The following is a 28000-nucleotide window of genomic DNA, read 5'->3' as shown; positions in this document are numbered from 1 at the left end:
GGGAAGCGACGACAGGAAATCTTGACTGGGATGTAATGGAGTAGGACCACTGGAAAGCTCCGGCGAATGGGGGGGGAGACATATTCCTATTTTGTAATGTTACCGTGAAAATGTTGTGATTTGATAATTGTGCGGTGTAAATTCGTCGCTCAGGAAAAAGGGGAAATTAAGCTAGCATTCCAGGTGAGTGTTCCCCTTTTCACATCTAGCTGGAAAGTATCGCTACCACGGCTCGCCTCCTGGCAACGGGCACACGCGGGTCCTCCTCCCGGGGACATCTCACTTGGTATCCGTTCTTCTCTGCCTCTGTCCCCGAAGGCTGGCTAGCAAAACCCACGTAGCGTCTGGCCTGGCAGACAGTGAGCACCCTTTGAACCGTAAATGCCGATTTTTCCAGCGCAACAAAAGCGGATTATTCACGATGTTTTCGGCATGGTGTAAAACCCGCGGAGAAATATTGGTTTTTACCCCATTATACTGGAGGACCGCCCGTGCTTCGTGAAAATGAAAAAAGGATACAATGCAGCATGCATGTTTTGTATTCTTCGGGAGCTCCACACCGTTGGTATTGTATTTTCTTCATTTTAAACGTGTTTGGTATGATTTATAAATCCGAAACGAGATTATAGGCCTCGTCTGCTGATTGTGTCGGCCAGCCCTATCATCTGCCGAGCGATTTAATTGTTACATTGTTAACGGAGCGGGCAGAACTTGAAAATGAACGTTTGTCCAAGGCGGGCCTGAGTACTTTCATTAACAAACGAAGCCGTGGGATGAATATATGCGTGGGTTTTTGTGTGCTTGTGGGCGACGTCGTTGTTCTCGCTCTCAGCCGCCGTCCACTGCCTCCCTCTTCGGGGAAGACTTTGTTTGCGCTGGCCGAGGCTCCATGAATGCGAGTGCTGAAGTCCTCCCTTCCCCCCCAGTTCTCTGGCGAAACAGGAACAACTTCTTTTAGGAAAAAGAAAAAAAAGTTCCTGGAGTTTCAAGCGCCATGGAATTACTTTGTCCGCCAAGAGTTGTCCAGTGAGGCGCTGAGATTTCAGGGGGGAGTCTAATCCCTGTAGTTGCTGCGTGCTTTTACGTTTATTTAGCAGTTTTAGGTTTGTGTAGCTTTGTGTATATTTTAAGGACGACTTCCTCGAGTAGGCCTGTTCGTGGGTAACTTGTGGCATTGTGCTGTGCTACCTTTGGAAAAAGAAAACAAAGAGTTAGACATGGTAACGAATGTGATCACTCTTTTACATTTTACTAATCTTGTTTAACTTCAGGGAGGATAAAAAAAAATCCACAGGTCCGACAGTGTGGAAATAAAAGCAGAGTAAAAACACAGTCACCACCTGGGAATTTACTGCTGATGAATAAAGTCTTATATTGTTCTCCCTTACCAAGTGATTTCTTTTGCCTCACTGAACATTTTGAAAGCATTCGTCAGGTTGCTAAATGCAATGTTTTTCCCTTGTTTTTTCTTTGTTTTGTTTTTTTTTCCCCCTTTTTCCTCAAGAGAAGTCTGCAGCTTTTGCACTTTGTAGCAGTCCTTTCTCAGATCAGATGCTGTTAGTTCCTCTGAGTTAGCAGTGAGGAGGGGGAGGTTCAGAGTCTGAGGACAGTTTTGGAGCATACATACCAGTTGCTGAAACTGAACTGCAGACCTTGCTGGGTCTCTTCAATTGCTAGGCAACACTGCTGTCTGCCATTAATGTGCATCATTGCATAGTCTTGAAGCTGTTTCACATGCATCTTTTTGTTTTTTGTAGAATCACTGCTTCTTTTCATTGGGACTTTGTGTAGTTAAGGATTTACAAAAAAAAATGCATTTTTGTCTTTCCACTGTGCATTTTTGGTGCACAGAAGTGAGGAAGCTCTTAAAAGAGTATCACAGACGCTCTCCTAATCCCTTATGTGCACACAGGTCGATAACTGAAGAATAAATACGTGTCTGGGTTAAAAAATGCGAGCCTACACTGTCACTGTAGCCCCTAATGACCTCAGCTTTGCACTTTTTATGTGTTTGCTACATGTTGGACTTGTGAACACCGGCTACTGAGTGCTTTTTCTTGCCGTTTGCTTGTTTGTGTTTTGCCCGTTGAGCAAAGTCCCTTCCCTCTGTTCCAGGTGTGAATGACTTGTGGCTGTAGGTTGTCGTGAGGTGGCCAGGTTCCTGCACAGCCTCTGTGGCTGACTGGGAGAAGTCGAGTGGAGAGCAGACATCAGTGCCCAGGGGACCTGAAGGCCTGGTTCTCCATATGAGGCCCTGCTGAAAGGGCAGGGGGGCTTCTGAGGTAACCCAACTCAACTCTGGCTCTCTCTTCTTTTATTACACACTTTATCACACAGTTTCTTATACACACACACTCCCCTTGTCCTCTCTAGGGTGACAGAATGCTTGTAAATGGGCTTCCTCGTTGTTTTCATTGCTTAGGAGTAAGTAAAACAAGTAATGGCAGGATTATAAAGCCAGTGTCTGAAGTCACTCCCTGTTTACGATATGGCTAACTGTATTTACAGTGAACAGTTTGTTTTAAGTTTCTGAATTGTCCTTAAAAAAAAATCCTCATTGTGTTAAAATGTAGATAGTGGCCCGATGCTTGTCAGAAATAATGGAAAATCACACATGCTTGAAAGTGTCTGAAATCTACATTTTTCTGCTTACTGTCTGGTAGATGACATGGACTCTGTTATACAGGAGTTGCTGAAAAAGCTAAAACAAAGGGGTGATTTTGGACAATCTGTAGCCGTAAGGCCTTTGTGTTCATTATATGTTGGAATAAGAAGAGCTAGAAGCACGAGGCGCATGTTTTTCAGCTCTGCTTTTTCCACGCTATAATTGCTGTCAAAAACTCACTGGTGCCATAAACTGATAGCTTAACGCTGCTGTGATGTAACCATAACAAGTCAGGCGCGGGCACTTTGCAACGCCGGTCACTATCTCTTGACATTTATCTTTGGAGGTGCCTGCTTTCTGATGATGGAGCCTTGAATTGCGGAGCAGGCAGCCTGTTTGACTGCTGTTGACGCTCAGGGGGTAGCGGCTTGAGGAAAAGGACCTCACCGCCGCAGTGCATTGGACTATCAGCGCAGTGTTTGGTCTCGCTCTCTGATCTGCACATGTTGAGGACACAACACGGTCAGGGCGCTCTTCCTGAGAACGCTGTGCGCACTGTTTATTTATCTGCTATCTAATCTGAAGTGTGTTAACCAAAAACCACAGCGAGGTGAAGGACGCGGGGAAATGGATATTGATGTAAAGCGGCAAAGGATTTATTTTTGCCTCTGAGTATTGGACTCTCATGTTTCTGTGCATTTGTTTGCTTCGTGGGTTTTCTAATTAAAACTCGCAAGCCTTGTGTTGTGTATGACGTGGAGGGATGTGTTGGAGAGGCAGTTTGTCTCTGTGACTGTGTGGCGGGTAAAGGGGGAGGGGGGGGTCCCCTCCCTTGTCGTATAGTGGATTAGACTACCCGACTCAGTGTGTTTTTCTACTGCTTTAAAGGTTTATTTCATCTCTGTAGGACCTTTTTTTTTATTTGCACTAATGAAAGATCAGTTCATTAAAGACATTCATTCACAGTTCATTAAGAAATTCAGTTAATTTCATGAATGGCTCTCATGGTTGTAGGATGTCCACAAGGAGAAGGGAAAATAAAGTTTGACGTTTAACTTGTATTACTAACATTATTCTGCCCTTAACTTAGCATTGTAAGATTTTGTGTATCTTTTTTTTTTTTTTTTAAGTCTAGCAGTGTTAAATTATTACTACAATGCAAGAGACCTGTAATCTAAGTACTTGATATACTGCAGTGTGGCCCTTAAAGGGAATTGAAACACTTCAAAATCACCAAACTCCTATAAAACAGGATTGTCAAGTACTGTGGTGCGTAGTTATATTCATCGTTCCCACCAGAACTGTAGAAATATGATGGTATAATAGGCTAAAATTATGAACTCATAGAATATATTTTTATTTAGTTCAATGGATGTAGAAAGCAATTTTTAACTCCTCAGATTGTAGAGGATTGCTCAAAACCACTAAAATAAGCTTGCCGCTGCAGGATGTTTCTGAGAGTAGGTGTAAGCGGATGAAGGTTAAAAGAAACTTTTGACTTCTTTGGCTATTGATTTGTATTTTGCTGCTGATATTGCCCGTTCACTCCTCTGGCAATTATAATGGACAGTTGATATATTTTCTCTCTCTCTCTTTCAGTAGATATAAATATGGACTTAATGCATTTGATAGGTATCTATGCCTACAGCAACTTTTTTTAATCTCTAGCAACAATGTTTCTCATCCTCGGCATGAAATTGTGAACACAGTTCTTCTACGAGAGTCAGTGTAATTAAAATCAACAATTAGTCGCAATCAGTGGGTTCAGAAGGTGCTATTTGGGGGGGAAAAAACGTTCGCTTGTATCGGATTGAGCCAGTTGATGAAATCGGTGATGAAGTTTAGGCAGCGGAATTGGCATTTAGAGAGAGAAAGTGGAAAATGATGATCTTCCTGCTGCAAATTGGGTTACACGGCTTCTAGAACCAGTAACAATAGGAGGTGAAATGGGATAAAATGGAAGACAATAACAGAGTGAAGATACACAGATAGATTGATGGATGGATAATAACGTGATGGTATTAAAACAATACAAAACTTTTATCCTGTTGTAGAAACATGGACATCAGTGCTTTCAGTGGATAAAATTACACACTTCAAATTTGCAAAATCTCTGAATTCTCAATCTGCTACAAACTGTTGTACAAAAGCGAGCGCATCGGTTGTGTGCGTCCTGTTGATCACAGTTGGTCCATCATAAGAAATATTAAGATTAATTACTATAATAATAAAATATAAGGGGTACGGTTAAGGCCTAAATATGTAAATTCACAACATGGAGCCCGTAGTAATAAGTCTTTTCCGCTTTCCTACCAGCTGCAGCTGAATGTATAAATGTGTTTCTCTAATAGCTGCAGTTTCACATCGTTTTAGTGTAGGAGGTCACGGACTCGTGTGGATGTGTGGTGGGATTGTTGCCCATACAAGATCCTCGGGGATGTGTCTGGCTGAGTCAGAACGTACCAATCAATCTGCTTTCATGTTTTTTTCGCTGTGATTGACAGTTATGGCACAGACAGGCTGCTTCTTCTACAACGAGGGAAAGGGCGCTCGCAAACAGAGCTGCTTTCAGGTGGAACCTGGGTGGTGGTGGTTGTGGGAGGGGGGTGGGGGGGAGCTCTGTGAACTGCATTTACCTCAACTGTGAGCCACCAAGCAGAGGGCCTTTCCTGCTACAAGGCTGACACTTTTTTTTGGGTTAGCCTAGCTTACCATATGACCAGGACTGATTTCACACACTTACTCACAGTGGGGCCGACATTACTTAGTCTGTAATCTGCCAGCTGGCCCAGTACAAAGTCAGAGTGATGTCTTGATTGTGAGATAACGGTGTGGTAAATTCACAGCTAGCAGGTGGTCATCCTGTGTCCTGCTTTCTGCATGTTTCATTCAGGCGGCGTTCTCATCAAAAACACTTAAAGTATTTCAAGAAGTGAGAGACGTTTGACTCTGACTACAACCTGTTGTGTGCCACATCTGTGAAAGTGCAACTTTGGACAACATCCCCACTGTAAAAACGCTGGATAACGTCCAGCGTTTTCATGAGTGAAAAATGGCTTTAACGAATAACAAGGTGGCCACAAGAAGAAAGCATTGTATCGTGATGAAGTTGACTAACTGGGAGTTTTTTATTGTTTCATTTCTTTATCTTTGGTGATCCGATAAGATGCCCAACAGTGTTTGTTTAAACTTTAACACAATTCAGGGAGCTCAGTTTTAATTTGAAATCTCAATTTATTCATCTGCTGTGGTAACTCTTCATCGGTAAGTATTCTTTGACTAAGCGATCACTGTAAATATGAGGAAGATTCTGGTGCTCCAGCCCTTTATTCTCTTTAGTTGAGCTTCTGATAAGTGATAGTTTCAGCGCTTTGTAAAAAAAAATGCACTGTTTTAAATTAGTTTGTGAGAAATAAACAGAGCTTCATAGAGTTAAATGTTGTTTATATGGCTGAAGTGATTAATCTACATAATGCTTGCCAGGAAATTGTTTTGCAACTAAGTTGATATATTGATGTAAAGCAAACATTAATTTAAGTCCATTTTTAAGCAAAAATACCAACTCTACCAAAGTGTAAGCTTCTCAGTTGAAGAATGATGCTTTTTCATTAATGCTTAGTTTTGACTGTTTTCTAACAGTAACGTCAATAGATAATTTATAGTGAAAAATCACAGAGTTGTGCAGGGGTTAGAATAGAATAGAATAGCCTTTATTGTCATTGTACAGAGTACAACGAAATTGGAGTGCCACTCCCTTGGTGCAAGTTTCAATAATAAATATAAATGTAAAATATAAAAAGTACAAAAAAAACAATCGTAAGTACTCAAACAATAGTATGTACAATATATACAGGATAGCAGCATTAATATAATGACAGTAGCTGTGCTGCTTCATACCAGGAAGGTCCTGGGTTCAAACCCATCGGGCATCTGGGCGGTTTGGAGTTCGCATGTTCTCCCTGTGCTTGTGTAGGCTTTTCCTGGGCTCTCCAACTTCCTTCCAAAGTCCAAACACGCACATGTAAGGTTAACTGGTGACTCTAAATTGGCTGTTTGAGTGAAGATTAGTGAAAATGTTTGTCTGTTTCTCTCTCTTTGTTAGCCTTGTGATTAACTGGCGATTTGTCCAGGGTGTAACCTGCTTCTCGCCATATGACAGCTGGGAGAGGCTCCAGCCCCCCTACCAGCCTCATTTGGTTAAGAAGATGGAAAAATTGTAGTTTATACTGGACTTGAGTCTTATGGTCACTGCATTTGAAAAGCTTGCTCAGAATAAAGCCCCCTGCATTAGCGCAGGTATAAGAGGAGAAGAATCCAGAAGAATCAAGCAAATAAATCACAGTTTTCCCCTCCAGGAAGTCTTATCTTTTCAAGCTACTCGAGAATCTTCCTCTGTATAATCTGGGAATCTCTGAGCTCCTTTATTTATATAATTGAAATGTCAGTAAGGGCTGTCACGGCTGTACACTTGTGTATAACCTGGCTGTGTGTATATTAGGTTACAGAAATTAAGAGGTGCAAGAAATAGCCCTCTTCTGCTAGTACTTACACGGCTGCATTTGAATCGAATTGACTCGTTTTTTCGGGTTTTCTGTTAGTGATAGCACCTGGTACCATGTACTCTTTTAGTACTTGCTTGGCTGGGGTTCCAAGTGAGCTGAGTTGATCGGAAAATGTAATGTCAGCAGACTGTGTGCCACCGATTGGTCAGTCAGTGGTGTCATGAGAGTGACTCCTTCCCAAAAATTAAAACTGTCATTTTTGAAATCCAGCATCGAGGAAAGTAGCGGCACAAAAATCACGGCCCGAGTAAAAGCCCTAGACTGAGCGGGTATGCTATCGGCTCGACGTCGTTCATTGTTGTATTGTTTGTGCCACATACAAAGGACATCACAGGACATTTGGATGTGTTGCTAAAACAACCCCACGCACATTTAGGTGATACACAGTTGTAGTAGAAAATGAGTCGAGCTGAGTAGGTACCGCGTCCCACCACTTGGGGTGAGGGTAACAGTGATGCATATAAACAAGGGTTCAGACCACACAATGGTCACTGTGTCAGTTTAGATGAATATAGAGTTATGATATCCTGCCTTTTCGTGACTGAGGAACATGGCAGACTACATGGTGCTACCCAGCCAATCATGCTTGCAGTCTTTCCTGATACTTTATGCTTTCTGTGAAAAGAATCCAAACACACTGTGGCAGTTGAAGCAGTATGATACTGGTTGACTAGTGGTCATTTCACAGTTCCACCTAAACTAAAGTGGTAAAATCATTCTTCATCTTCTTTGCCATGCCTGCAGTTGTTCACAGCTGAACTTTTGAGAAAACTCAACAGCTGGCACAGCGCTCTGTACTGATATTGATGAACCACACAGGAAAGACAGAAGTGCCACGAAACACCCAGAAAAATGTCAACATGCTAGTTTTTTTTTTTTGTTTTTTTTTTAAATGTATGTATTATGTGAGAAAAATCAACTGCCTATTTTCATCCTGTGTCACCTAGATTGGGCCGTAATTGGGCACAAGAAGATGCATATCGTACCATCTTAACCCACTAAGAGTCAGACTTTGATTTTAACTAGAATGGACCAAGATCTTTAGATAGATGATTCATGGACTATTCACAATGGAGTAATTTCAATTTGGAGTCACCACTGTTTATATTGTAATCAGATCATTTATAACCAGTAGCAAAAATTAGCTTTTGTTTTGTTGCATATAAACAGTAGTTTCCAAGCAGACAAAATCAGATGTTAGCGCCTTAATTATCTAAATCAGCTAACTTAAAGGTAATCTTTTATTTTTATATTTAGACCGCAACTGTAAGCGCTTTGTTATAGGAGGCAGACAAAGGGGATTTTTCACACGTTGCTGCCTATAATTACAAATGTCATGTGTCTTGGATGTGGCACAAATTACACACACTGGTTTTATTGTATTATAAGCTCATCGCTTCAGATGGGAATCTCAAGAGACCTTCCAATACAGATGCTGATTTGACATGTATTAGGGCCCTTTACTGAAGATGCACTTCTTTTAGTGCATCTGTATTTGATTTTTTTTTTTTTTTAACCCGCTGTCGAGTAATTCGAGCCACCTGCTTGTGGTTGTGAGCAAAGGACTTGAATGTGTTGTTTCTTAATCAGTTTTAGATCATGAATGTGAGGAACAAAACAACTCTAAGCTTCATTCTGAAAATGTATTTTCTTGAGTTATGTTGGCAGTTAAAAAACATCGCCTTAAATGGTTATTGGTGAATAAATCGCATAAAAAGAAACCAGGCAGGATGCTCAGCATGCATCTGATATCAGGATTAAGAAGCATCACCATTAATGTGAAGATTTCATTTTAAGTTAGTTCACCAGGGGCGTGGCTTTTGCATGGCTTTACATATCACTTATTGCTGTGATTCCATGGTTATATGCAGGGACCTAAAGGAAGCTCAGACAGAAATGCACACGAGCATGCTCTGACTCATGGGAACAGCACATGCCATAAACTTGAAGCAGAGTTCTCAGTGGATCTCCGACATTATTAGGACAGCTAAGTACTGCCTCATGTTGGTATTTGTCTGTGCACCAGTATAGTTATGTGCGTGTATATTGCTCTGTGACTGTATATTTAATTAGGCAGGTCTTAGCCAGTGTGTTTAAAATTCCATGGGTATGACACACCAGTGTAAACTGGGGTAATTCAGGGACACAATCTGTCTCATATTCTCTCCAGAGTGCTAATTTTGTTGTACGATAAAAGAACGAAGATAGAACATCTATTATATACTCTTTGTGTGTGTGCGCGTGTGCTTGTGTGTAGTTTCTCTCTTTAGGAAATACCAGGTCAGTAAAGATGCCTGAGCTTTGTTACGTGGTTTGAAAGGTTGCAAAGCCTGTTTCTTGTGGGCGCTGTGGTTTGTAAAATACAGAAAAGAATGTATGGAAAATATTTTGCGTAAGCACGTCTTGAAGTTTTGCATAGTGTGTTGTCATCTTTCCTGCTTAATATTCTTTTAAAAATTTTGATGCAGTTTGATTAATGAAACGTTTTAACTAATAACAAGGTGCTTGCAAGAAAAGCTTGTTGACCGGTGAGGAACGCAAATTTCTTTTCCTCTTTACCTCAGTGGTCTACATGGCTGCTGAAAGGCCTGGCCGTTGGGATTTCCCACAATACTTGTAGTCACAGGGAGACGTCCTCCCAGCATGAGCAAGGTTGGAATGTGGCCCGAGTGTGGGAGCGACTGTGCGGATGAAGGAAGGGGAGTCACGGACCAGAGAGCAGGGGAAGGGAGGAAAGAAGGGGTCTGCACAGAGGGCAGCAGAGTTTGTCCTAACTGAGTGCTGTTCCTGTGTTAATTCATATCTGAGATAGAAATGAGAGAAATCATTATTTAGAGAGGAAAAATGCGTATGTGTCTTACTGTTTACTGCTCATATTTGCTGCAGTGACTGCTGATTCCAGGAGTGCTCTTGCATTAATTAGCAGTTCTACTGGAGGTCTTCATGGGTTTAAAATTTTGATCCTAAAGGGATCCAGAGGGGATCTGAAAAAATTCATACGCAGTCTTAAATGGACCTTAAGATAATTGGACTAGATCTGAAATGCAGTTGACCTGAACAGACCCAAAGAGAGACCACCAGCAGTTAATTGGCAGGATGATGCACCATCAGCTAACAAGCAGACTTAAAGAGAGGCAGTTAAATTTTTTTTCTTCCCTCTTTTCTTTGCTGGAGTTTTCTTTTGCCTCAATCACTTTGTACTCTGCAGTGTAACACAATGTATTTTGATGTCACAGCTGAAAGCAAATCTACTGGGATACATGTACATTTTAATTGTGGAGTTTGCATGTCGTCCTTGTGACTGCATGGGTTGACTGCAAGGCTACGACCTTCTTAAAAAATGGACAGATTGGTGAACGTAATCATTCAGACATCCAACCCAGAATTAAACTCCTTAGGTCCAGAATAAGGTCTCTCATATTATGGTATGTCATGAGTTAGTATGGCTTACTATGCTAAGATGTGCTAGTCATGAAGTAGAATTAATAGAAGGGTGACCAGCTTCTAGGTATAATGGTTAAGAACTGGACCCACAGGCATCGATGTTCACAAGCTCACTTCCAGCTCTGGTCGTCTTTCTGTTTTCTCCTGCTAACAGAGTATACTTCAGTAGAAATCTCAGCTACAGTTTGACCTGATTGGTTTGATCCAAATGGACATCGAAGGGTTTTACAACCAGTTTTATTCTTGTATAAATGTTTTCAGTGTGATTTATTGTTCCAAGTCTTATCTGGGATCCAAAAGTTGTGCAGTCTTTGATGTTTCATCTATAAAGTCCAAGATGTGCTGTATTTTATAAGTGAGAAATATTGTCGGATTCTTTTTACCTTGATACCTTTTAAAAATCTTACTGTCAGGTTTTGATACTAGCAACCCCCTTAATTTGCACTTCTTGTCATAGAAGTACAGGCACGTTCTTGCCAGTTATCCCGTTGTCTTTGTCTCGTATTGAGCACAAAGGTGTGTGTGTGTTTGTTTTGTGTGAGCAAGGCACAGTCACTTAGCCAGGGATGCAGAGACAGAGGGCAGATGGAAAGAGATGGAAGTGCGGGGTGAAGTGTGTGAGACGGAGATCAGAGCAGGCCAGAGTGCTGAGTGCCAGTCCTGCTGCCGGAGCTGGCCACTACACATGGCACCATTCCCAGGCTACGCCAGCAGATGTGCCACTAGTGAGTCAGCGTGTGTGTGTGTTTGCCTACTTGCACTCGACTGGGAGACAGACACCCACCCGCACTCTCTGTGAAGACAATGGCTTGTGTAATGACTACCGTATCACACCCCTTTCCCATCCTCCTGTTTTCGTTGCCACTTCCATCACTGTGATGGATACGGTGAGGCTTCTGTCACCACGATATGATATGACACAGTGTGACATTACACACATGTCGCCTCCCAGGGGATGGTGGGCCTGGTCTGCAGACCAGAGGAGAATGTGTTGTGGATGGTTTGAATTGGGAAAGCTGTTATGCAGGACCAGTAGGAAAGCTAATATTGGAAGTAATGGAGGGAGCTGAGGAAAAAAGGAGAAAGATGGAGGTGTGTAAATATTGGACTCTGGGAGCAGTCAACAATTTGGAAAATACAGAAGACTTTAAGTTTCTTGTAACAACTTGATTTCAGTTGAAAGGAAGCCTGGTCATACTTGTGCGTGCGTCCTTGAGCCTCTCACAGTGCATGCATAATGTCAAATGTTAGTCTAGTGGCGTCACAGCTCTATCTTTAGTGACATTCAGGATTCTTTGCATTCTGTGTTCGCTAAGTGTAAATAATGAGCACAACGCAGGGTGTGGCATGCTGGCAGAGTCCTTTCAGGAAGTCACCTGAACAGGTGAGCATGCAGGTGTTTCCTACACTGTGGTATTGTTAATGTCCAACAGATATCTTTATCTTACTTTCATTTTTTTTCTTACTGTTTTTTTTTTTTTTGTCTCACTTCTTCAAGACAGAAAGTAGCTGTAATGTTTGTGCAGGTTGTGCTGTTTATTACCTGAGCTAAAGCTGCATATCAACATCATCGTCATCATTTTAGATTTGCATTAAACTTTACATAAACTAAAATGCTAGTATTTTAGCGGTGGCAGCTTCATAATGAAGTAGAATTGCAAATGACAAGTTTAATGTATAAATAATAAAACTCATTGTCCTTGAGTTCAACAGATTGGCAAGTTTTGCTTGCTGTAACTCAGTATTTCTGTTTAAGTGACATTACAGCCACTATTCTTACTTTGTGGCCCTGCTGTCTTACTACTCACTACATACTCATGCTTAGAGTATGTAGTGGCAGTATGTAGGGGCAGGAATAGCTCAGTAGGTAGAGTGGTGACCCCATGATCGGAAGGTCGGGGGTTCAACTCCACTGAACGGCTACCCTGAGGTACCCCTGAGCAAGGTACCGTCCCTACACACTGCTCCCTGGGCGCTGCATTGGTGGCTGCCCACTGCTTCACTGGGTGAATGGGTTAAATGCAGAGGAACTATTTCCCTATGGGGACTAACACTTACACATTATTATTATTATTAAACTCAATTCATATCACAAATAGAGCAAACAGATATAGAAGATTTACCTGTCCTTCAAGAAGCTAAGATGCAATTTAAGGTATAGTACAGCGCATGTAGATTGGAAAACCATAAAAAAATAACTAAAGCAAAAAGTAATATAGTCAGTGAGAGCAGCCATCATAAATTTTATAGTCCAGTCTAACATTTCAAGCCCATGTTGATAAACACACAGTAGCAGTATCTGACACAGACACCACTGTGTTATGCTTTGTTCCCATTATACACACACAGTACACTGACAAAGTTAAAGGACTGACTCAGAGAGATTTTGTAAAAGTACAGAAATTCAGTGCTGCTATCCTGTAATCACCACCTGTGGCTTACTTTGACAAAGGGGCGATCGTGGCTCAAGAGTTGCCAGCTCGTCTTGTAATCGGAAGGTTGTCGGTTCGAGCCCCAGCTCTGACAGTCTTGGTCGTTGTGTCCTTGGGCAAGACACTTCACCCGTTGCCTACTGGTGGTGGTCAGATGGCCCGGTGGTGCCAGTGTCCGGCAGCCTCGCTTCTGTCAGTGCGCCCCAGGGCAGCTGTGGCTATAATGTAGCTTGCCATCACCAGTGTGTGAATGGGTGAATGACTGAATGTAGTGTAAAACGCTTTGGGGTCCATAGGGACTAAGTAAAGCGCTATACAAATACAAGCCATTTACCATTTACCAAAGTTATCCAGATTTTCACTACATATTTAACTCCAAAGGGAAGAAATCAAACATCGTTTGAACATTTGGAAGGTTTAAAATGTGTTTTCATTAGAAAAGGGCATATTTTGGCATAAGGCACATCCTTATTTCACCACTCTGTCAGATTAAAAAAAAAATCATTTTGTTGCATATAAGCTTTTATTCATGTGACCATTTCACTAAATTGAAGTGTGTGTGTATAAGCTGTTGTGATGAGATGTAGAGCGTTGTTTTTTTTAATTTTGTTTTATTTTTCCTGCTCTGAGTTGACTGCTGCTTTTTCAGATTGTACAGTTGGTTGCTGATGGCCATGTGTTTTGTATATTCTTACAGAAAACTGTGAGAAGAGGTGGAAATAATGCTTTTTGATATTTCCCCTAAACAAATAATGGGCAAAAGCAATTCTTGAGATGGAGGGTGAACAGACGGAGAGTGGGTAGGGAAGCTAGAGTGAGAAAGAGGGAGCAATACTCCATTGTGACTGAACTGCAAAATGGGATTTGCATAAATAAGGCTGAAACATCAGCAGGCCCTTTTACAGCCACCAGCAGGGCTGAGATGAGGGAAGAGGGATGGCGTGTGTGTGTGTGTGTGTGTTGTTTTTTTTCTTTTTTTTTAAATAAATCTTTGTTGTGTTTAAAATTTTCAGCCAGTGGACTATGTTGACAGCAACATAGTTCTTTTCTTCTCGCTGATCCCACACCTTACCAGCGGAGTATACCAGTAGATACTGCATTGCTATAAAGCCTCCCACTCCCCTTCAGAGGAATTTGGGTGACGTAGATTGGAAGGGTCTACTCTCTAAGCAGGCAGCATACAATGACTGTTACATAAGCATGAAAATAAAATAGTCCTCCAGTGCCACCCGCATCGGAAAGCCCAAATCTAATTGAATTGAACTATTTTCTGCCCCCTTCATATTTATATCACAGGCAAAAAGCTCATTTTTGGAGCGTCATTATGCTGTTTTCCCATTAACTTGCATGAACTGCATCTCCTCGTGTTTGCCGTGATAGACAGTTCAGCATCTTTACTGGAGGTGGAGGAAGTGAATTCTCTGTGATTACCTCTATGATGCTTTCTTGTTTAAATGTGTGTGTGTGAGACATGCTGGAACGTACACACCTGATGTGTGTGTGTGTGTGTGTGTCCGTGTATTCCTTATGACAATCATGTCAGCAAGCTTTCCAATTAGTGTCTTGTTAGCGTGCGATTGGAAAGAACAGATGATTGACAGTTCCTGCTGTTTGCTTCCATGTACGCGCACAGACTTGCATCACACGCATATGCTTGTTATTGGGGTCTAGATTTAGATGAAGCCCCTCCAGGCTTTACATGCAAGTTGGAGTTGAATGAAGTAGAAGACTGGTTCTTTGATATATTATAAACTATATCTACTAATGCAAACGAAATATATATATTTTAAGTGATTTTATTTTATTTTATTTTTTCTTGCTCTTCTCTCAAGGCTCTCCTCCTTTTGTATTGCTCCATAGTGAAGGAGTCAGTCAAGGCCAACTACTGCCTGATCCCACCAGGTCCGAACATTTTTAACTTGCGCTGGACACCTTCTCCTAAAGGGTTCACTGAGCTTTAAGCAAAGTGCTTGTGATGGTTGAAAAGAGTTTAGTATACATCCCTCAGCACCTTGTGAAGAGGGAATAGAGGAGCCTAAATTTCCCTAGCTGGCAATCATGCCCAGTTTGTGCAAAGTAAATGGTGTTTTTAAATGTCAGTCAGCTTTTTTTTTTTCTGACGTTCATTGCTCTTTTTAATGTACAAATGAAATGGTACACCCTCTAAAAGTCCTAGTTGTTACTGGTGTCCTAAACATTTTACCTGTTTAAAAACACCAACAATCACAATCAGATGCCACTTTAGGAGTAGCCTTTATTAATATCTCATTAGGTTTTGTAGTGTACATTTAAATTTTTTAGGAGCAGGAAGGTTCATCCAATTAGATTTCTCTTGGAGACAGACGTTAAATTCAGTTTACATTGTTAAAGTGAAGGGGAACCCTGAGCATGTTTTTGTGGCCGGTACACAGTAGCCGATAGCATCTGATATAGTGTCATCGTTAGACTCCGCTCTAGCACAAGCTCCAATTATAGAAACAAGACGTTAACAGCAGAACCTGTTTTCTGCGTGCCTGTTCAGCTGGTAGTGTGTAATTATTCAGACACAAAGTTTAACTGAACTTTTATATGGGGACTGTCGCGTTAACAGAAGCTCTTGTTTCTGATTTATGCTGTATATCACAGCTGCAGAATTACACGTGCTTCAATATAAAATGCGTAAAAGAAGTTGCCTTTCGTTACATTTTTAATAATGAGCCTAGCATTTCTCTGAAGTGTCTCCACTACAGTATTTTTTTTACATTTAAAGGTTAATCTAGTCAGTTTAATTTGGTTCTACAAGCCGCCTCTGTTTCTGTTGAGAAGCCAGCGTCTGCCTGTGTGCAGTAATCTGTGCTCCTGACTGCTGTAAATCACTTCTTCTTCTGTGACCAGTGAGAGATGAGTGTTGCTGCTGTAGCAGGAGTCGGTGTATTTGTCTGCTTCCCAGTGCTGCCACCATCCCCCCATACAAGTAGAAAAGGGGGCGACACAACCCCCAAACACCATTCCACCTCCCTCTCCCCAGGGGGACTCTGGAGCCAGTTACAATGCTGAGTGTTTTGGAAGAGCTCCTAAATATTTTCAGGATGACAATGTAATCTCACTGACTGGGCTGCTCTCTTGAACAGGATTCTCGTGCAGTTCTCGCTCTCACTCACCAACACACACAAAAGACAGTGATTGGTGTGAGTCACAGTACCAGCTCGACAGCTCTACCACATGTGCCAAAGATAAAGAAAGTATCAATGACTAACCTAACTGGTGTTTTTTTTTTTTTTAAATTGTAAAATCATTATATGTAAATCAACAGATTTCTTTTTTCCAGATAAATATTGGTGCTCTCTGGTGGACAAACTAAGCAGTGGTGGCAGCGTTTGGGCTGTGACTTAGTTTTTATCAGTTACTATTGAACCAGACTCCATATCAGCTTATAGTGGAGCATTTATATTATCAAGCACCTTGAGATGATTGATCTTGCATATTGATGATGTATAAATTGAATCAAACTATAGAGTTAGTGGAGGGGAAGACTGATGTTTTGTGTCTGCTGTTTTTTTTTACAGTCTTTGTTCTGTCAGCTGTTTAAATTGGTCAGTTGTTTTAACTAACACATGTTGAACAATGAGGATTGAAATTATGTACGTACTTCCAGAGTTCACTACAGATTTAGACTGTATTTGTGAGGGGTGTTTGTAGGAACACCCATGAGCTTCCAAAGACAGTGTATGCACAATTTCTTAAACAAATTATTAGATTATTTATTTTGTAACTTTTTCCTGCAAATACAATTGTGAAGTACTTGGTGATTATTACCGGAGCATTATAATCCGCCGTCTCTGTAATGAGTCTCTTATCCTTCACCGTTTTGGACTGCAGCTGGATGTGGTAGACTTTGTCTGCTCTGAAGCACTCGATACAGACGCATGAACCGGTTCTCCCCCAGTCGGTAGACCTTGAGGACACAGCAGATCTGTAGAGTTGAAGAAGATTATCATTACCAGCTGCAGTCTAAGGGCTCCAAGGCGCTTCTGCGGTGGTATTGCAGACAGACACCTTTGTGGATGGCTGTATACATGTTGTAGCTGTTTACTGTCACTAGGGGGCGACGCCACAAACAACTGATCTGTAGGCTACTTTTACTTGCTTGTGCTATTGTTGGTCCATCACTTGTGGACAAAAGCAGGTTTATAACTTGCAAATTGCTTAAGTGAAACCAAGTGTTCAAAATAAAGAAAAGCGTCCACTGCAGCTTCTCATGCTGCTCCTGTTTGTGGCCCACTCTTCAAGCCGTCAGGGTTCAGGTTATGCATACACTCATCCACGTCGAGCTATGTGCTTTTGTTGTTGTTGTTTTTTTTTTTTGAGGACTTTTGACGTTGGAGTTGGTTGCCTACGGAGAGCCTCTCTGCAGACAAATACCTATGCAAACAGACACAACGTCTCTACCATAAATTAAGTATAAGACGGCGCATGTAATGTGTCCATTTGCAGGATGCGATAATCTTGGAAAGCAGCTGAATGATGTTGAAAGCTGTCATAGTAGAGACCAGGCTGTTGATCTGCTGGCAAGCGGGTTAGCAGTGTCTGAATTTTAAAAATGAAAGCAAAGGGTATTGTCCATTCGTTGCGGATGGCATCATTCTCTCAGATGGATATGGAATAAAGCTAAAGCCAGTCTCTAAATGTATTTGGGCGGGTCTTAACATACCTGGGCGGCCTGCCCATATAAAGTCTGTGTGTGAAGCACTGAGTGTGTTGAGGGCGAAAAAAAAAATGCACTATAAGCAGACATTTCAGACACTGGGGGAAAAACAAACATGCTGAGGTTACAATTAACAATGACTGAAGTCTGTGTAAGTCGTCAGGTAATGAATTTGACCTACGATTTTCTTACTGAATAATGTCAGAATTACTTTATTAAGCCCTGTTTTGCCCAAAGCAACTTTAAAAGAGGGGGGGAAATAACAAAGATTGATAATAAGAAGACTTTGGGTAGAGTGTCACTTTGAACTCTCTTGAGACGGCGTCTACCTTTTCCAGTTTTGTTAACAGTCCTTTTTCTCCTTCTTTTCTCTCAACAGTGTGCCCAAGGGCCGTTGAAAGCCCCCTTGGGGGAATTTCATAAATACACACTGAACAAGAACAAGAGAAGCCTTCTGGACTATTGTTATTTTTTTCCACACTTTTCCCACACACACACATACACTTACACACATACACGCACACCCACACAGACAAGGACGTAGAGAGAATGTTGGAGGTCCAAGAGGAGAGGCCAGCGGCGGCAGGTACAGCAGCGACACATTTCAGCAAGAGGGAACGAGGAAAGAAAGAGAGAGAAGAGGCCAAGGACGGTCGGGGAAACCTGTCGAACATTGGGAATCCTGTTCCTGGCTCCAGGAACGTGCGTGCAAAAGCGCCGCTCACACACACAGGCAGTCCTCACCAGCTCATCACTCCACCCTGTTCTGTAGTCTTGGGAGCTCCATCAATGAACTCCAATAGGCTAAAGAACTCCCCGTCCACCAACACACAAAGGTGAGTGGATTCATACAATGTGACAACCTGTGGATATTGCCCTGCGATACTTCCTTTCTAATAATGATCAGCTATTTTGTGGGTGTAACTGAAATCTAGGTTATACTGGCTATATATTAAAGCTATGGATTAAAATAATGTTTAATCCAGACTGTTTATGATGGACAGCAAAGCATTTTTAACTGCATGAAAATCTTTGGAAGTACATGGAAATAAAACTTTTTAAAGGGTTGTTTGAAAAACTACTACCCTTTTTTTTTCTCCTTTTTTTTTGTTAAGACAACCTTCCTAGACAGTTTGGTGGACTATTAATGATGACTAAACCACTTAAGCTTGTTATTTAGCTTCAATAACATGTAATCAAACTTTACTGAGGAAACATCTGTCCACGGCAATTCTTTTTTTTTTTTTACGTAATTGGAAAAAAAGAAGAAGAAAAAAAGCCAAGGTCTATAACAACAGTTAAGAACAAGGGGCAAATTGAAAAGCTCTGCCTGTTTTTCCAGCTTAGATTTAGTTGAAATAAGAAATATTAACTTTAAAAATCAGCAAGACCGAGGCCACATTAAGGCGGCCTTTTTGCTCATATGTACTGTACTTTCTAGAGAGCTGTTGTTCTAGTATTTGAATGTAAGAAATAAACATATTCCTGCTGTCAGATCTGTTTACGCTGCTTACAATCAGCATGTCATTTAAACCCTTATAGCCATCAAGAATGGGGCAGCTCTTTTCCTAATTGATGCATGTGGGCACAGAGTTCAGTTCAATTTCAGTTCACTTCTGGTTTATTTAAAGACCCTACAGTACTCAGAAAACTCCAACGATTAGATGATCCGGTATGAGCAAGCATGTTGTGACAGTGGGAAAGAAAAACTCCTTTTGAACAGGAAGAAACCTTTGGTAGAACCAGGCTACACGAGGCACAACTGTCTGCCACGACTATTTGAGGGAATGAAGGCAAAGTGAAGAGAAAAACGGGAGCACAGGGAGACAGGACAGTTATTTCTTTTTCTATTCCAGCTCCTAAACCTGGTAGGAAGACCTAGTTTAAAATGGTGTCTCTTCTCTAGTTTGGCTAGAAAAGCTAGCCATAGTTAGAAATTACTCTTAAGTAATCTTTTTGCATGGACATCATTTACTTTTCTGTAGCAGCAGGCAGAAAATGCGTTTGGATAGCTGTTAACACAGAAACTAGGCCCTATCTAGACTCTTTTGGCTGATTACTTTAACTTAATTACCTCTGTCTGCTTGCGCTTCACCAGTGGCTGTGGCTTAATGATTGTAATGTTACTTTTTCCTACACACTCGACAGACGGAGTCACTCAGTCCCTGCAAGGACCCTGAGGCACACACGTTACCTACAGGGCTTTCTTCTTAAAGAGGAAGGCTCGGCCGTTTATAAAGTCATCTCACTTGCACATCTAAAATTAAAAAACAAAAAAGTAAAATAAAATAAAAACAATAAATAAAATAAAGCTAACATGTTATCCTTATGCTTTTTAAGGTTATTACTACTCTGGTATTTTCATTTCTCTTTACTGAATTGAACTTACTCTCTTGATGTCTTTAATTGTAGCGGTATTTTGAAGTGAGGCTTGTAAGCAAGTATGTCTACACGATACCTGATAAATCTATAAGAGTTGCATGTTGGCAAGGTCAAGAAGGTGGTACAAACCTGAACAATTTGCTTTACCTGTATGGTGTGGAAATTAGGTGTTGGTCAGGTGTAATGCTAATGTAAAATCATTTTTTGTGAATTATTAGTTTAAGGTTTTGATGCGTGATCCAGAGCTCTTCCAGGGTCAGGGAGTACACTGGGCTTGGAAGTTTTCCCTGCTGACTCATGGTTCTGGAGCCTCTGGAAATGACTGCACGGACTGCCAAACTTATGGCTTTGCCTTCTTGTTCTGCTGGCTGTGTGTCTCTCTACATACGTACAGTGTGCAGAGCTGTGGCTGAACCTTTTGGACATGTTGGCATATGTTATGCTACTTGTACGTGTGTGTGTGTGTGTGTGTGTGTGTGTGTGTGTGTGTGTGTGTGTGTGTATGAGGAAGAAAGAAAGATATTAGGGTGTGGTATGGAAGTTCTCTGCCAGTTGGATGTTTCCTGCTTGCCTGAACTGAACTGCTCTCAGAGCCGGTTAGCAGCAGTCATTTGTAGGTGCCCTGTCTCTTTGCAGATGAGATCTGTGTGCACTGAATTCCCCATACCGGTAACTTAATCTTGCGTTCACAGGCATCTATGCCAACTGTTGGTTGTCAAACTGATGCTGTGTTTAGCAGTTGCAAGTTGTTTTTTTTTTTTTTTTTTTTTTTTTTTGGGGGGGGGAGGACTAAAAGAACACAAAGTTCACATTTTCCTTTGGTTTTCTCTCTGCCACCCCTCTTGGGTACCATATCGGAGGGGAAAAAGGCACATGTTATGACTAAGTGTCGTGGGATTAAAGACCCTATGGATGGCAAGGTGCCTCCGCATTTATCTGTGATTTACCTGGTTCATTCTTGATTCCAGAAAATGATTATTAGATAAGCCTGCTAAAATGCCCCTGGCCTTTTGTTGTATCCAAAATATCTGATGTTTTTCACAGATTTCAAGGCAAAGTAGCTGTTTTAGTTCATGGCGTAAATGTATCCTTATCTATTCATTGTTTTTCAGCCCTAAACCTAAGACGGAGGCCATGGTACGATCACCTCCTGTCGTGTCTCCCTCCACTGCCGCCCAGAGTGACTCTAAAATGCCCAATCAGGGCAAACCAGGGAGTACGGGCAGCCAATCACAGCCCTCACCCTGTGACCCCAAGACCAAAGGGGCTCAAAATGTTGCAGGTGGAGTGGGGCTTAAAAACGGCCAGAGCCTAAGCTCCGGCCCAAGCTCCAAGGTGAAATCCAAAAGGAGCATGAACAACTCTGCAGAGTCATCCGAACAACCAGAGAGTGGTACGCCTACCAGTGAGGAAACAGGTAAGAATCACCATAGCCAGTACAGTATTATCAAATCATCTGCTGTGTTGTTTGCTAATACTACACACTCTGCCAAGAGAATACAAATTGGACATCTTGAAAGATGTACTTTGCAGTCCCTCATTGCCAGTCACACTGATAAACCTAAGGCCACTGATGGCTTTGTGTGTGCGTGTGTGTGTACAGATAGTAGCAGGGCGAAGAGGATATGTGTTACGGAGAGGAGGGCGCCGTACAGTGGAGCTGACTGGTACTCTGGGGGAGAAAGTGACGAAGATAACAGAGGATTCTTCAGTAAGTGTGTTAACATGTGCATTCAAGCATATATAATATTCCCTCCATTAATCAACTTGACTTGACAGCGGTTTTCAGTAGAACTACATTTCCCATAAATCTGTGCTTAAAGTCGTGGGTGATACCCTGTTCTCTCCCTGCAGACTCAAACTCCAGCGATGTGAATCCCCAGGACACTGTCACACATTCTACCTCCAATGCCGGACTCAGTCGCTCCTCAACGCCCTCCCACAATACACTGGGAGGCCAAGTCTCCACAACAGAGCCTGCTAGTGGCCAGAAACAAGGCTCAAAATTTGTTTATGTCTTCAGCACAGGGATAGCTAACAAGTAAGGAAGCCAGAAGTTACCTTTTCTATTACTTCGTATTTGTCATATATTTTTTGGCTTAGAAATAGAATATTCCTGTTTAATTGTTGGTGTTCACAGTTGGTTTATCTAGCCAAGTTTTAAATATTAATGAGTTTATAGAAAGTAAAACATTTTTTCTTTTACATAATAAAAACCTACATCTGCAGTAACACGATTAAAATAGAATTGCTAACAGTGATATTTTCATTGAGTGTATCTTTGTGCTTCTGTCATCAGTGACTGTTAAAGCTGTTTGTATATGTGGGACTAAGGCACTTGGCTTCCTCGCCTGTCCTTCACCCAGCTTTTTCAATTATAGCCTAAATATTTTGTGTGTATCTGCACAAGCACGTGTGTTTTTCAGTGGGAGTACATGCTTTGCTTAGATTACCACTCTCTTTTGGGAGTTGGAGATCAAATATGTGGATGCCCAATAGAAGGTGTGCACGTGTAATACTTTTCTTAGTCTGCTGACCTTGGCATTACCTTCATGGTCGCATCTAAGACTCAGTCATGTGGCTCACTGTCTCACACACTCACACTCACTATTGTGTCTGATGACTGATATCTAACCGTCTGCCTCCTTGTCCTCAGGGCAGCTGAAGAGGTTATTAGTGGCCGTATAGAAAACATCATTGTCTTCCACATTACAAACATCTCCAACAACAGGGACATAGCTCACCTCCTCTTGGTAAATACTCATTTCATAGTAAATAAATACTAACATATATACATGGCATATGAAATTTTATATATATATGAACATGATTATGTTGACACTGCTACATCTCAATCCCGTTTCTCTTTCTCTGTGTTAAAGAACAATGCAGCAAACGACTCCAATCCTCCCCAGCAGCCTCCGTCCCACACCCAAGATCAGAGCCACCAGCCTGGATCCAACCCGTCCTTACCTGGCACGTCAGAGCCAGCCCCACCACAGCCTTCAAATCAAGGGAGCCAATCTGGTGTTCTTCCGCAGGAAGGCTCATCCTCTACAGGCATGGAATCCAAAAATATTCCCAGCAGCAGCCCCAGTAACACTACAGCCCCAGTTGACCAGGTCCCTGCAACCCAACCAGAGGCTGGCCTCAATCCCCCAACATCAGGTGAAAGTGGACAGGGTGGAGGAACTGGTGGAACAGGTCTGACACCCCAACAGCAGCAGCAACACCAGCAGCTAACCCAGGAGCTGTTGAACATGGAGGTGAACACAGAGGGTCTGTCACAAGAACAGATAGAACATCGGCAGCGCTCTCTGCAGACCTTGCGAGATATTCAGCGCATGCTTTTCCCTGATGACCGTGATGCCCCGCCAGCTGGAGCTCAACAATCTCATGGTGGACCCCATGATGGGGGTCCTGATGCGCCACCCCGGAGGTCTGAGCAGGGCCCCTTACAGGCTATGATAGCGCAGTCTCAGAGTTTAGGCCCACCAGGTGGACCAGTAGGACCTCGTCCACAAGGTCCACCTTTTGGCCCACCCCATGGTCCCAGGGACATGCCCCCATTTCCACAGGATGAAATGGGTCCACACATGGGAGGCCCAGGTGGATGTGGAGATGGAGAGCAGATGACCCCAGAACAGGTGGCGTGGCTGAAGCTACAGCAGGAATTTTACGAAGAGAAGAGGAAGAAACAAGAAATGCAACACCGGCCAATTGGTCCTGATATGATGATGCACCCCCATGGTCCACGTGGCATGATGCGAGGGCCACCCCCTCCTTATCAGATGGGCCCAGGAGAAATGTGGGGAGGACCCGGTGGGCCACCGGATCACTATCCAGAGCGCATGAGCATGGGTCCTGGCCCCAGGGGTATGCCCCCACATATGCAGAGGATGCCTGGCTTCTCTGGTATGATGAATCCCGAGATGGAGGGCCCCCCGAGGCCTGGAATGGGATGGCCTGATGAGTTGCCTCCCCGTATAGGAGAAGCGCGTTTCCCTGGAGGACCTGGGCCAATGTTTGCTGGTCCAGGAGCTCGTGGTGAGCGTTTCCCAAACCCTCAGTCAGTCCAAGAGGCAATGTTTCACCAAGGAATGGGTGGAGAGAAGGGTCTTCCTCCTGGGATGATGATGGACATGCAGAGGATGATGGGACACCAAAGAAGTGGAATGGAACCAGGTAATGGCATGGGTATGTTTCCCAGAATGCCCAGCGATGGTCCCATGAGTCCTTCCTCTAGACTGCCAGGAATAGGGGGCCGAGAAATGGGACCTGAGTTCGGCATGGGGCCTGGCCCGGGGCCAGGACCTCATATGCATCCTTCAAAACTACGAGATCCCCCCATGAATATGAGCCCTGATGAGATGATGAGAATGAGAGGGGGTGGAGGGCCAATGGAAAATATGGGTCCACAAGGCAGGCCCATGCAGGGTCGGTCATTCCCTGAGCAGACGCAGCCAGGAGACTTTCCTATGGGGCCTGGGAGATCCTTCCCTGGGGGTGCTGGAGGAATGAGGGGTCCACATGCAGACCAAGCATTTGGTCCAGAGCACAGATCTACACCAACTGGAGGCAATGGCCGTATTAATCATATTCCCTCTGCTGGGGGTCCTGCACAAGGCCAGAGGGGCCGGAAGCCAGCAGATCTGAATGTCCAAGCAGGAGGTGGGAACTCTCCCAGTGTTAATCCACTTAAGTCTCCTCCTCTGAGGCAAGTGCAGTCCCCCATGATGGGCTCTCCCTCGGCTAATCTTAAGTCCCCTCAAACACCGTCCCAACTGGCTGGCATGCTCACCGGTTCCACAGGCCCTGCTGCCCCCCCAGCACCTCCAACTTCAGCACCAATGAAGTCTCCTCACTCCATGATGGGATCAGCAGGTGCTTCTCCTGTTCATATGAGATCTCCTTCTCTCCCTAACCCATCTCCAGGATGGGCTTCCTCACCAAAACCACCCATGCAGAGTCCTGGAGTGCCCCCTCAGGGTGGCAAGCCTCCGCTCAGTATCACCTCACCAAATATGATGCCAAGTATGGAGCAAGGTATGCATTGTTTTTCCTTTTCTGTTGTTATCTGTACCCTTTTCTTGTAAAAAGAAAATTCCTAAATAAAAACAATGAAAAAAGAGAAGTTGTATTCAGTTAATATTGGGATTTTATTTTTTAAATGATTATTGGGTTGAATTTTAGTTACAGTTATTGTCTCAGTGATCACATTTCAGATATTTGACTCAACTTGTTGAAACAGAATCAACCTAAAAACTGAAAATGATATGGATCTGATGTGTCTATCTTCCATGTTCATCAGATCTTTCAGATTAACACATCTGTGGGGTGGGGTTGGGTGGGTTATGGTCCAGTGGCTCCCTCTTCTGGCCACATAATATAGTAGCCACATTATCTTACTAAGTCTTAATTTGCACACAAATTGCAAGGAATGTCACTTGTGGTAGTTTAATGTGAAACAATCCACAAGAAGCAAAAAAAATCGACTGTTGTATTTTATTATTTCTTTGTCATGTCCTCTGTTTCTTCATATGTTGTCGTCTAGGTGGTAACGGCCCTCCCTCAGCCCCTCCTTCATCAGGGGCTCCATCTGGCTCCATGTCTCTCCCAGGCAATGTCCCGTCTGGTAGCCCTTACACCATACCTCCTGAACCAACACTATCCCAGAACCCGCTCTCCATCATGATGTCACGCATGTCCAAGTTTGCAATGCCCAGCTCCACCCCACTTTACCACGATGCCATAAAGACTGTTGCCAGCTCTGATGATGACTCACCGCCAGCTCGCTCCCCTAACCTGCCGTCAGGGAACAATAATGGTAAGACGTGAAATATCTTCTGTATAATATTTAATTTCAGTTCTCTGAACTTGAGCTACTTTACCAGTCGCTATACTCTGTATATAATAATTTCTTTTTGACTTATAGGTATGGCAATGAATCACCAAGGCAATCCACGTATGATGGGACCTGGAAATGCTGGACCTATGCCTGCCCTCAGCCCTCTAGGTATGAATCCAATGGGATCCCAGCCTCTCTCACATGGCATGCCCCCACAGATGCCCTCTCCCAATGCCCCAAATATGGGCCCAGGCATGATGCCTCATGGTATGATGATACCACCAAATCCTCAAGACCCTGGAATGGCCAACCCTCAAATGATGCCACAGGGACGCATGGGTTACCCTCACCGGGGCCAGGGATACCCCCTAACCCAGTCACCTTCCCAGCAAGGCCCTTTCTCTCCGCACAATGGTCCCGGTCCCCAAGGCTTCCCTGGCCATCCTATGGGTTTCCAGGGAGAGGGAGGACCTATGGGAGGACGGATGGGGAATATGTCTCATGGGGGAGGGGCTGATGGGGTTATGTGCAAACCCAATACCCCTGGTGGGCCAGAGTTCAATAACATGCAAGGTGGATTCAGTGACGCAGACCTTCATGAGGTAATGCGGCCGGGAGCTTCTGGTATTCCCGAGTTTGACCTGTCCAGGATAATCCCTTCAGAGAAGCCCAGTCAGACTCTGTCTTACTACCCTCGAGGTGGAGGAGACAACCCCGGGGGGAAACCGCCACACCCTTCTGGCTTTCCCATGCAGAGCATGATGGGCGACGGCCCACCAAGGATGGGGATGCCAATGCAGGGGATGGGGGGAATGTCAGGGGGACCTGGTCCTGGGGGAATGGGCCCTCAAGACATGCCAATGGGCAACCCTGGCCACAATTCAATGCGGCCACCGGGATTCATGAGCCAAGGCATGATGGGCCCTCAGCACCGGATGATGTCCCCTGGGGGCCCAGGAGGGATGATCCAGGGGAGACAAATGGCCCACCCAGGTCCTGGAGGCTCACCTAACATGATGATGTCACTGCAGGGCATGGGCGGCCCCCCGCAGCAGACAATGATGATGGGGGCTCAGATGAGGCCTCGTGACATGGACATGGGCTTCAGTCCGGGCCCTGGAATGTTCTAATCCAACAGAAACATTGTATCTAGAATGTTCTTGGACAATACACAAGGAAGGAGTAATGATATCGGACTCTGGAGAGTATTCATTAAACTGATGGACTCGAGTAAAGGAGGTAAAATATGAACGAGATGGCGTACCCAGAAAATGAGCAGAGTGGAGATAACCAGTCACCTGGTAATGTCCTGTGTGAACTATTCCGGCGGAGACTGTGATAGGGCCGCATTGGAGTACTTTTTGCCACAAGAACATTTAATTTTGACTCATGAACTTCAGAATGTATGGGATTGTTGTGGTCACACAGTTTTGCAAAACTGTTCATGTGGGGGGGTTTTTGGGTTGTTTTTTTTTTTGTTTGTTTGTTTTTGGGTTTTTTTGATTATCTGACTGTAAAGATGACTTCGACATCAAAGAGGAATCAAACCTAACTAAAAGTCAGCGTGGAGATGCTACAGTATATGTCTACTTTTTTGAAATTAAAAAAACAAAACAAAAAAACAAATTTGTCGCGAAAGTGGTATGGAACAAGAGAAAGGAAAGAAGAATTTGTGCTTTGTGAAGACTTTAGTGGAAATCCATCTTGTCTCTCGCTCCATTGTTTTGACTGTATCTGTACAGTATATACGTGAGAGTGCGTTGGCGTGCTTGACTGAATGTGCGTTTGTGTGGTATGTATGTATGTGTCTGTATGTATAGGCATTCTATCAGTGACCTCTCAACTCCTCTTACCAAGCTTTCATTGGGGGAGGAACGTCCCCCTAAAAATACTGTACTGTTTACCATTGGTGGGCTATTCAAATTTTAGTCTATTTTAATTTTCTTTGTAACTCCAGTGTATAACAAACCAAACTATGACCTCATTAAGATAATAGTATTATTAAAAAAGCACAAACATGGACCATCTGCAGAAAGCGTCTTC

General features: G+C 43.2%; 1 protein-coding gene across 3 annotated transcripts; it reads left to right on the top strand.

Annotated features, from left to right (window-relative positions):
- On the top strand, positions 1–27977 carry bcl9 (BCL9 transcription coactivator). 3 transcript variants are annotated; one of them, XM_085384035.1, is made up of 10 exons: positions 1–183; positions 2116–2282; positions 18107–18563; positions 21222–21526; positions 21713–21820; positions 21964–22150; positions 22766–22862; positions 22992–25155; positions 25664–25936; positions 26045–27977. In XM_085384035.1, exons 3-10 carry the CDS (start codon positions 18277–18279, stop codon positions 27085–27087), a joined length of 4464 nt encoding a protein of 1487 aa, XP_085240161.1. In that variant the 5' UTR covers positions 1–183; positions 2116–2282; positions 18107–18276; the 3' UTR covers positions 27088–27977. The 3 variants fall into 3 exon arrangements, with proteins under 3 accessions (XP_085240161.1, XP_085240162.1, XP_085240163.1); XM_085384036.1 differs by lacking the exon at positions 1–183 and adding an exon at positions 232–565; XM_085384037.1 differs by lacking the exon at positions 1–183 and adding an exon at positions 637–1220.
- Positions 27978–28000: the final 23 nt, after the last annotated feature.

The sequence above is a fragment of the Rhamphochromis longiceps genome, linkage group LG16, assembly GCF_057381845.1.
Source record: "Rhamphochromis longiceps isolate RC_006_pf linkage group LG16, R_longiceps_female_GT1.1, whole genome shotgun sequence".
Lineage (NCBI taxonomy): Eukaryota > Metazoa > Chordata > Actinopteri > Cichliformes > Cichlidae > Rhamphochromis > Rhamphochromis longiceps.
This window is presented reverse-complemented; position numbering and strand designations above follow the sequence as displayed.

Coding starts and splice junctions, on each gene's coding strand:
- bcl9 (XM_085384035.1), top strand. CDS start 18,277: ATGTTGGAGGTCCAAGAGGAGAGGCCAGCGGCGGCAGGTACAGCAGCG. Junction 18,564..21,221: donor CCGTCCACCAACACACAAAG/GTGAGTGGATTC, acceptor ATTGTTTTTCAG/CCCTAAACCTAAGACGGAGG. Junction 22,151..22,765: donor AGCACAGGGATAGCTAACAA/GTAAGGAAGCCA, acceptor CCTTGTCCTCAG/GGCAGCTGAAGAGGTTATTA.